At 64.9% G+C, this 10,008-nt stretch overlaps 1 protein-coding gene across 1 annotated transcript; it reads left to right on the forward strand.

The window, feature by feature from the left end:
- The first annotated feature begins 2,297 nt into the window (after nucleotides 1–2,297).
- CBARP (CACN subunit beta associated regulatory protein) lies at nucleotides 2,298–8,539 on the forward strand. Its single transcript, XM_055429820.2, has 10 exons — nucleotides 2,298–2,483; nucleotides 2,600–2,702; nucleotides 2,796–2,935; nucleotides 3,145–3,209; nucleotides 3,557–3,701; nucleotides 3,861–4,032; nucleotides 4,263–4,400; nucleotides 4,838–5,048; nucleotides 6,229–6,412; nucleotides 7,477–8,539. Exons 1-10 carry the CDS (start codon nucleotides 2,416–2,418, stop codon nucleotides 8,537–8,539), a joined length of 2,289 nt encoding a protein of 762 aa, XP_055285795.1. The 5' UTR covers nucleotides 2,298–2,415.
- Nucleotides 8,540–10,008: the final 1,469 nt, after the last annotated feature.

Below are 10,008 nucleotides of genomic sequence, written 5' to 3' on the forward strand. Positions count from 1 at the left end.
TGGAGCCATTGAACTGTATTGAACACAAGACCCGCCAAACTGAGATGGGACACGAGCCAGGCTGGTGTAGCTTGATGACCTTAGCATCTAGAAAGATGATGCATAGTTGTCTGAGAAAGAGCAGCTTTGGGGCTGACCTGACGTGGAGTTTCAGCAGGGTTGTCCTGTTTGGTGGCATTCACAATAGGTTGGGTTCCATTATCTCTGCTAGTCTTAACAAGGCAACCCTGACAGTGCAGCCCACACAAGGGAAGAAAGATGGACACGTGCCCCGGAGCTCCCTGGCTGTGCACCCAATAGGCTCCCAAATTGGGAAAGCCATCGACGGGGAGTCTGTGCACCCCCAGGACACTGGGCTGGGGGGAATCGTGCGCCCCAGGACCAACACCCCTTTGGTTCCCCCGTCCCCTGGGATCCAGGGGAAGGGTCGAGGAATCGTGCGCTGTGGACCTGGAACGGAGATTCAGCTGTCTCTGGAGAGGGCGGCTCCGCGTGGGGAGGGGGCGCCCGGGAGCGTAGGCTCCGCCCCCCGCCCCCTCCGGAAGGGAAAGAGAGGCGGCGGCCGGCGCGGAGCAAGCAAGCGAGACGCGGTGGCGAGTGCGGTGGGGGCGGCCGGCCGGGGACCGGGCGGCTCCGGGCGGCACCGAGCGGGTCGGAGCTGGCTAGCAGCCAACGCGATCACGTGTGCAGCCCCTCCTCTCGCGCCTACCTCCCCCGCGCGCCGCGCTCTCCATTCATAAATTCTCCTCCTGCTACCGCGGCTACCGGGCGCCGGAGCTAGCCGGGAGCGCCGCGCAGCCGCCTGCCCGCCGCCCATGGGCCGCGCACCCCGGCGCTGAGGTAGGCGCGCGCGGGTCTGGGGTTGCACTGGGTCGGGCGGGGGGCAGGGCGAGGCCGCACGGCTAGCTCTGGCTAAAGATCTCCTGCCCTTGCCCGCGAGGCGGCGAGGCCGAAGGCTGGGAGCGGAGGAGCCGTGGCCGGCGTGGGGGCCAACCTGCGGCGCTCTGCACCCGGACTTCGGCGCCTGGGATAGGGACCCTCGCCCACGCCCTCCCCAGCCTGTTTCCCCTTAAGAGATTCGGCCAGAGCCGTGGCATTTCCGCCCCCTGGCTTAGCCCGAGGTTGAGACAAGCCCGAAGTCGGTTATCTGCATCTCACTTCTCGCCATCCCCATCTCCGGGGCCGGTTGGGGACGCGGGGGTGGGCGCAATGGCGAGCCCGATCCGGAGCCGAGACCCCGCGGGACTTAAGGGTGGCCTGTGGCCAACCTCCGCCCTAGGTTCATGTCCCCGACTGCCCCCTAGAAGCCCACCTCCCTTTCCCCTGGGCCTCCTACTGTCTTTCCTGGTCTCCTGTCAACGTCCCTGTGCCTCTGCCAGCTCCTCCTCTAGCCTGAACTCATTTTCCGACCTACATAGAGGGGGCCCACTTCCCCCATGGATGCAGGGGAGCCGTGACCAGCCTCTGACCCGAAGTGTCGAGGACACCTGGCTTTTGCCAGGCCCCTCCCCTGCTATGGCCTCGGTCTCCCCCTGCCCCCGTCCGGTAGGGTGAAAATCCCGATGGATTGGGGGCGCTGGAACCTGTGCACACTCTCCCATTCCTGTGGGCAGGGGCCGCGCGCAGTGCCCACTCCAAGCTGCTGGTTATCCTTGCCCCAGACTCCGTTCCCTGACATTCCAGAGTGCGGCCGCCGGTCCTTCCCACCGGGAGGGCGCTTTGGGGAGGGCGGTCAGGTGCAACGTCCAGGCAGTCCCTCTGCTGAGATCGGAGACCCTTCCTGTCTCGGCGCCCCCAGCGTCAGGCAGACGTGGAGCCGGCCGGCTCCCGCAGGAAGGGGTGCGGCGGGGGCACGCGGGCGGCCGGCACCGGCGGGCGGCGGCGGCAGCAGCCATCTTGCCGCCCCGGGTTGGCTCCAGCCGCCCCTGTAGGAGGCCTCCCTCCCCCGCGCCCCCTCCCCTCCCCAGTGCTCCCTGGCAACCCGCCTCCCCTCCCCCCCCAGCTCGGCCTGCTAGCTCAGTCACCATGGGAACCAGATTCTTGAGGGTTGGGAACAGATGCGCCTCCTTTGGCCTTGTCACTCCCACTAGCGCTGGGCGGAGTGAGTCCTGAACCTCCTGGAGTCGTGACCTGCGGGTCCCGGGGCTCGGCCTCTCCGTCCCCTCCACTGGCTGGACAGCCCCGCGGATGGTCCGAGCCCCCGCTATTTTGGAAGCCGTCTCCTGGGGCCGAGGCAGCCCCTCCCGCTCCCCGATGGGGCAGGCCGGACCCCTGGGGTCTGGCGGTAGTGAGCTGATTCAGGTCTCAGTTTCCCCTTTATTGGGCAGGGCTCCCGGCCCGCGCCACATTGCCGGGCCGGCCCCACCGGCTGGGGAAGCTGGCTGTTGATACGCACGCGCCTCCTCCTTTTCAAAGATGGGAACATGGAGGTCTGATCCGAACCGGTGGGGGCTGCCTCGGGGCTACCCCACCACCACCACTCTGTGAGTCACCGCCCTGTGTGGGCCCCTGCTCCCGCTCCCGGGAAGGAAGGCGGGAGGGGGGACGCGGGAGCTAGAGCTGAGCAGGCCCTGCTTCCGCCCCCCACCCCTCCTCCTAGCCTCAACATGCAGCCCACGGCCACCATGGCCACGGCCACCACCACCACCACCGCCACAGTTGCCCTGACCATGACGTGGGACAACGCCACGGATCGCCCTACAGTGAGTGAGGGATGGGGGGAAAGCAGGGGAGGGGGGCAGGGCTGCCAGAGGTCATGCCCACTGGCCCTGACCCCTGACCTGCTGGCCCCGCAGGCAGAGCCCGACCCAGTCCTGGACAACTATCTGCTCCTGATGGTGGTGATGGCGCTCTTTGTCGGGGGTGCCCTCGTGGTGCTGTCGGGTGCACTGCTGCTCTGCAGGCGCTGCTGGGAGGTGCACCGACGCCTCCACAGGTGCGCAGTCCCCTCCCCCCCAGGGAACTGGGACAGGTCAGCGCCCCCCTAAGAGCAGGTGCAGGCACGCAGGCATACTTCTAAAGGACAGTGCCCGGGCTCCTGGGAGCTCGGGATGCTGCCTGTGGACAGGAGCCCTGCTGGGGCCCCAGGGAGGGCAGCCAGTCTGGGTCCTCAGGCCCATTGTGCTCTCTCGCTGCGCTCCCCAGAGCCCCAGAGGAAGCAGAGAAGACCACCACCACCTACCTGGACAATGGTGCCCACCCTGCCCAAGGTGAGGCGCCCTACCAGGCCCTGTCCCAGCCTGTCTGCTCCCACCTGGCCACCCCATGGCCGCTCCCCTCGGGCCACCTGACCATCTGTGTCTGTCTGTCTCCCCCACCAGACTGGGCGCGGCTCGATTCCGACTCATCTCTGTTTCCTTAAGCCCACGCGTAGGTGCTCGCAGGCGCGTGCTGCGTGAGTGAGTGTGTGAGCGGATGAGCGAGTGCCCGTCCACCCTCCCGCCCTGCCCCGCCCCTGGTGGTTAGCCGGGCCCTCTGTGCTCCCTTCCCAGCCACTCCCCTCCCTAGCTCCCTGCCGGCCCACTTGTGGCCCACCCTCTCTTGGCTCTCCTCACAGACCCCGAGTTCAGGGGGGAGGATCCGGAGGGTCAGGACACCGAGACCCAGCGCTTCTTGTCCACCAGCTCCACCGGCCGCCGGGTGTCCTTCAATGAAGCAGCCCTGTTTGAGCAGAGTCGGAAGGCGCAGGACAAGGGCCGCCGGTAAGGAGGGCCAGTGCAGCAGCTGACCTGGGAACTCACCTGCCACCCCGGCCTCCCCAGCACCTGGTGGGCAGAGGGACAGTGGGGCTGGAGAGGGCACTGGAGTGTGTGTGGGGGGCCCGGCTTGCCCGAGGTGACAGGCAGGCACGCTGGGCGCAGGTACACCCTGACGGAAGGGGACTTCCACCACCTGAAGAATGCCCGCCTCACCCACCTGCACCTGCCGCCCCTCAAGATCGTCACCATTCACGAGTGCGACTCTGGCGAAGCCAGTGCAACGGCCACACCACACCCCACGGTTGCCCCCAAGGCCAGCCTTGCCATATTCCAGGTGAGTCAGGTGTCAGGTGGCCTGGAGCTCGGGGGTGGGACCCCAACCGCACCCCCACCCAGCAGGCACTCCCTTGCCCACCCACACCCTCCCCCAGCTGTGCCCCTCACCTCAGGGTGGGAAGTGGGGCCTGGCCAGGTCCAGTGGGTGGGGGTCCAGCACGCCCCCTCACCCACCCGTGCTCTTTGACCTGTCACTGCTTCCTCCTCCCCCCTGGCTCTGTCCCACAGCCCCCGGGGAAGGCCCTCACCGGCCGCTCCGTGGGCCCCAGCTCCGCCCTGCCAGGTGACCCCTACAACTCGGCCGTGGGCCCTGCCAACTTCGGGATCAGCCCCTCGGCCTCCAGTGACTCTGGGGAAGGCAGCTCGGTGAGGCCTCCCCACACGTCCTCTGCCCCCTCCAGCATGGGTTAGCCTATGTGCCTCTACCTGGTCCCTGCCCCGGGAGGAGGAGGGGCAGGTTATACATGGGCACACACACACACCTGGCTCACTTCCTTCAGGGTCATCCAGCAGCTGGAGAGGGCATGGTCAGGACCATCCCAGGCTGTGGGACAGGACACCCCCTACCCTGTCCTGCTCTGGGTTGGGCAGGACAGAGCTGGCCTGTGCCTGGGGAGTCTCTCAGGCAGGGTCTGGGGGGTGGGGGGAGGCCCAGCCCCCATGGCTTAGCGTGGCCCCCACCCAGCCCCAGCTCTCTGCTCTTCCTCTGTACTCCAAGCGAGTGACAAGTGGCCCAAGCCAGGCGGGCACTTGGGCAGCAGGGAGGGGTCAGCGGGTCTCAGAGCATCTCTCTTCTCTCACAGCTGGACACTGGGGCCAGGAGCGCCAAGCCTGGTGTGCAGGGGGCCACAGCAGGGCCTGGGGAGGCGGGCCCAGGCTCTGGGGCAGGCCCTGTCCTGCAGTTCTTCACCCGCCTGAGGCGCCATGCTAGCCTGGACGGGGCCAGCCCCTATTTCAAGGTCAAGAAATGGAAACTGGAGCCCAGTCAGCGGGCGTCCAGTCTGGACACAAGAGGTGAGCTGCAGCCCCTGGTGGGGAGTGAGGCCCAGGGGGATGCGGAGCAGCAGGTGGACCGTGGGAGGGGGGGAGTTGGTCCCCAGGCCCCACCCCAGACTGGCCAGCATCATCTGCTCACCGTGGGCATCTGGCCCACAATCTGGTCAGGAGGATGACCTGGGGCTGCACACAGTGCCCCAGTAAAGCCAGGGCTTGTTCAGCTAGAGCGGACAACAGTGAGCTTCTCCCGTGAGGCCTCGTAGTGTGTTTCTGGCACTGCAGTCAGTTTGCTGTGCTAGTGAGAGCACCCCTGGATGACATGTACTACAGTATGGCTGTGTGCCAGTAAAACTATTTACAACCACAGGTGGTGGGCCTTTGATGCTGCAGACCCCTGCTCATGGAGCCCTGGACACAGGGCTTCTAAACCTCAACCCAAGGGCCATGCAGGTGGGGGGTGGCGGTGGGGGGTGTGGCACCAACTCCTGGGACCAATGCTGCTCACTGGAGCTCAGCAGGGCCAGGCTGCTAGGGCATCTACTGCCCTGTGGTGGAGGTGGCAGGTCCCAGTGCCAGGAGAGGCAGGGTGAGGGGACCAGGGACAGCACGAGTCCCCTTTTGGAGCCAGGCTCCGGCGCCATGGGGTGAGGGAGGGCTGATTTCTGGTTGAGTGCTCCTGGCCGGGAAGGGGAGGGGAGGGCTTATCCTGCTGCCCCACCGGGAGCCTAGGTGGAGCCTGTAATTCCAGAGGTGAGGCAAATGCAGGCAGGAAGCACGCAGAACCTGTCTGCTGGGTTACTACCATCCCCACCCCTGAGGCTCTACCCCCAGGTCTCCCTGGCCCACCAGTGAGGCAGGATCTGGAGCTGGCAGGAGAGAGTCACCTCTCCCCTTCCCGTCCCTTGCTTGGCCCTACCTTCACCCTTCAGCCAGGCCGTGTCCGTTACCTGATGACCAGGACAAGTCCTTGCTCTGGCCACACCTGCCTGCTGCCTTGGCGCCCCCACGCGTGCCTATCCTGGCCGCCGGGCTCTTGTCTGGTCTTCCTGCCCTCGGCACCTTGGTTTCCCAGCTGCACCACGGGGCAGGATAGACACTCACCTGGCCCAGGCTGGTGTCTGCTGGCCTGACTCAGATGTGGGCAGTGGGCCTGGTGCCAAGAGGGGCTTAGGCAGGTGGTCGGTTTTCCTTTGCACAGGCTCCCCCAAGCGACACCACTTCCAGCGGCAGCGGGCAGCCAGCGAGAGCATGGAGCAGGAGGAAGGGGATGCTCCCCATGTGGACTTCATCCAGTACATTGCCAGCGCGGGCGACACCATGGTCTTCCCAAGCCCCCGCCCCTTTCTGGCCAGCCCCGCCAGCCCGCCCCCCAGTCTCGGCAGGTATTTTTCAGTAGATAGAGGTGCTGGGGTGGACCTGTGGGCCCCTGCCCCATCCCGTCCCCCATAGGTGGCCCAGAGGATGGGCGGTCGAGTCCCTCTGGCTCCACAGTCTCCTGGAGGCTGCCTCACTGGGGCCATCTCTCCAACACGGACCGGAGAAGGGAAGCGGGGGAGAATGGGTAAGGGTAGAGGGATGGCTGGGGCCCACTGCTTCCTGCTGAAGCCTAGGGCGTGAAGGTCTCTGCTGTGGACCCAGGGTACCTCCCACTTGCTGGTGCTCCTGGGGCTGGACAGCTGCTGCTACTCAGAAACTGTTGTGACCACTTCTGGGGGTGCTACTCTCTCCCCCAGCTCAAGGGCAACTCAGGAAACTCTGGGCCCCTGTCAGCAGGATGGACAACTGGACCCAAGGAGCAGGGCAGGCTTCCTAATCCTGGGTGCTTCCTGGTTGGGGAGATCAACACTTTCTATGTGTTATCTTCTTCCTGGGTCCCTGTCAATCTGTGGTGGGGGAGCTGAGGCGGCCCCTTGGTGGGGGGTCTCCCAGGTGTCCAGGCTCAACTGGATTCCACTTGGTCCAATCCAACCCCAGCAACCCCTTGGTACACGAAATTCTTAGTAAGAAGGCATCTCCTGAGAAGAGCCTTAACTCTTTCATGGCGAGGGGCCAAACCCCTGTACTGCCAGCGGATGCCCTGGTCACATTTTAACATTTTATTTATTTTTAATTGAAGGATAATCACTTTACAATATCGTGTTGCTTTCTGCCATACATCAGCATGAGTCAGCCATAGATATACGTATTATACATATATCCCCTCCCTCTGGAACCTCCCTCCTATCTCTCCTGTAAGGCACCAGGACGGCTCCGGGTTAACCCAAGAGCATCCAGGCCAAAATGGACAGGCAGCACTCAGAAACATCTTCCACGGCTTGGCGAAGCCTGGAAGGTTCCCACCCGTGCCCATCCTCCTGGACCGAGAAGCAAGGTGGTCAGGAGGGGGCGCGCGGCGTGGGGAAGTAGGGGGCCTAATGCAGCCTCCTGACTGCAGCCTGGTTTGCAGGCTAGAGGCAGCTGAGGAGGTGGGCGCAGCAGGAGGAGCGAGCCTTGAGTCCCCCCTAGAGCGCGGCATCATCGCGGGGCCTGAACAGCTACAAGACTCAGATGGAGAGCGAGACGCCGGGCTTGAGCAGGCCCCAACTATCTACCGCGATATCTGGAGTTTGCGCGCCTCGCTCGAGCTGCACGCGGCTGCCTCCTCAGACCACAGCAGCAGCGGCAACGACCGTGACTCGGTGCGCAGTGGCGACAGCTCGGGCTCGGGCTCCGGGGGCGCTGCACCCGCCTTTCCACCGCCATCACCGCCACCCACACCCATGCCGCGGCCAGCGGATGGAGAGACGGGCGGACCACGCAAGCTGCTGCAGATGGACAGCGGCTATGCCAGCATCGAAGGCCGCGGCGCGGGGGATGATGGGCCCCCCAGCGCGCCCGAGAAGCGCTCCTCCTTTACGAGTGTGGGCCGCGAGGCCACCGTGGGCTGTAGCTTCGAGAGTCCTGCGCCAGAGACACCCGTCCGTCCCCGCAGCCCGCGTGCCTGGCCTCGCCGCGCTCCGCGCCGCGACTACAGCATCGACGAGAAGACAGACGCGCTGTTCCACGAGTTTCTACGCCACGACCCACACTTTGACGACACCCCGTCTGCCACAGCGCGCCATAGGGCGCGCGCGCACCCGCACCCCCACGCACGCAAGCAGTGGCAGCAGCGGGGCCGGCAGCATAGCGACCCTGGAGCACGCGCTGCGCCCCCCACACCATCCACGGCCCAATCTGGTGCCCCCCGCCCTGTGCGCGCACCCCTGCGCCGCGGAGACAGTGTCGACTGCCCGCCCGACGGCAGAACAGGTGACGACCCGGCCACGTCCTCCATCCCCATCATCGAGGAGGAGCCCGGTGGTGGATGCCCGGGGTCCGGCCTGTGCGCCGGGACCCCGGGTGCACTGCTGGACAAGCTGGCGGCCAGCCTCGACGACAGGCTCTTCCCGCCGCGGCTGGCCCTGCCGGTCGCCGTGGCCCCTGCGTTGGCCACAGCCGCGCCCACGTCCCCTGACCACAGCCCGGTCTAAGCCTGAGTCCCACGCCCACCTCGTCAGCTTATTCGGCACCAGCGGGGCCCTGGTGCCGGACATACCTGGGGTGCAATGCCCCAGCACAGCTGCGCTGGTACCGCGGGCCTGGAGCACGAGCGCGGTTCCCCAGGCGCCCCAATGTGCGCACTCACAGTCCCCTCTAGGCACTTCGTAGAGTCGACTAGAGGGAGTGTGGCGGATTCTAACCTTGGGGTCCCAAGGGCCACACTCAACTTCCCTTGGCCCCAGACTGTGGCCTCGGGGTGTTGACGGGGGTTGCAAGCGCCACGTCTCTGGCACATAGCTACGGAAAGCGCATGCGCAGGGCTTACATCCAGACGGGGTGATACGGGCCAACTGCGCAAGACGCATACGCACAGCACCTCTTACAGAGACCAATGAAGCCTCAAGATTCGCTCGATGCGCACGCCACAATTCGCTCCAAGACACATGCGCAGGGACCGCAGGGCGCCAAAGCTCAATCTCTTGATTGAGCCGTCTCTGGCTGGGAGGTTGGTTCGAGGCCGCAGCCACCAAACCCTTCGAAGCCGTTTACCTCACCGCGGCGAGTGCTCGCGGCAGTCCGCACCCCCCAACACACCCAAGCAATAACCGCTGCCGCTGCCCCGAGCCCTGCACACGCCTCCCACCTCGTTCCTTCCCCGTGTCTGCACCCCACACCTGCCCTCCGCATGTTGAGCGGGCCGCACGCCCCGTAACCGCTCCGTCCAAAGAGCCGCCAGGACTCACCAGTGTTTTGAGACATAAAACCCAAATGGTCAAGGTTTCAAGTTTCCCAAGCTTTATTTATTGCCAAAAGATGGGGCAGCCCTCGCCAGCGGCCGAGTGGCCTGCCCCGCCCCTCCCTCCGAAGCTTCCTGCAGTCTGTGTACCATCCAGTGATGGAGTTTGTGTTTTGTTTTCTGGTTGATTATAAATATTTACTGCATACTCTTGCTTGCTCTGGGTTGTTTCTTGGGACCCGAGAGCACAGACGTCTTGGGGAGAAGGGGATGAGGCACCCCTTAGCCACCATGCTGTGAATCTGTGGGCCCTGGGCTGAGCAGAGGGGCCTGTGGAGCTTTGGGGAGGCAGGGCTTCCGCTGAGAGCAGAGAGATCCAGCATAGTTAGAAGCAAATATGCCTAGGAGGCCCAGGTCTCCAGCAGGTAGCCCGGCCAGCCCCTCCACTGAGGAACCCACAAAGGGCCCCAGGCTCAGGCTCAGATCCCCTGACAGCATGCTGCCACCCACAGTTCCCAAACATCCCTCACAACCACAGCTCAAATCCACCTGTTTTATTTTTTGTTTAAAAAATAAAAATAAAAAGGAACCAACCAAACAACAAACACAAGGAGGCCGCCTGGTTCCCTTGGGCATGGGCATGCATCTGGGTCGGCAGGCCTGCATGTCATGCCCATCCCGCTGCGGCTGTGGTTGATATGAACACATGACCAGGTGTGAGAG

This window comes from Moschus berezovskii, chromosome 8, assembly GCF_049115385.1.
Source record: "Moschus berezovskii isolate FMDL1 chromosome 8, NW_MosBer_1.0, whole genome shotgun sequence".
Classification (NCBI taxonomy): Eukaryota; Metazoa; Chordata; class Mammalia; order Artiodactyla; family Moschidae; genus Moschus; species Moschus berezovskii.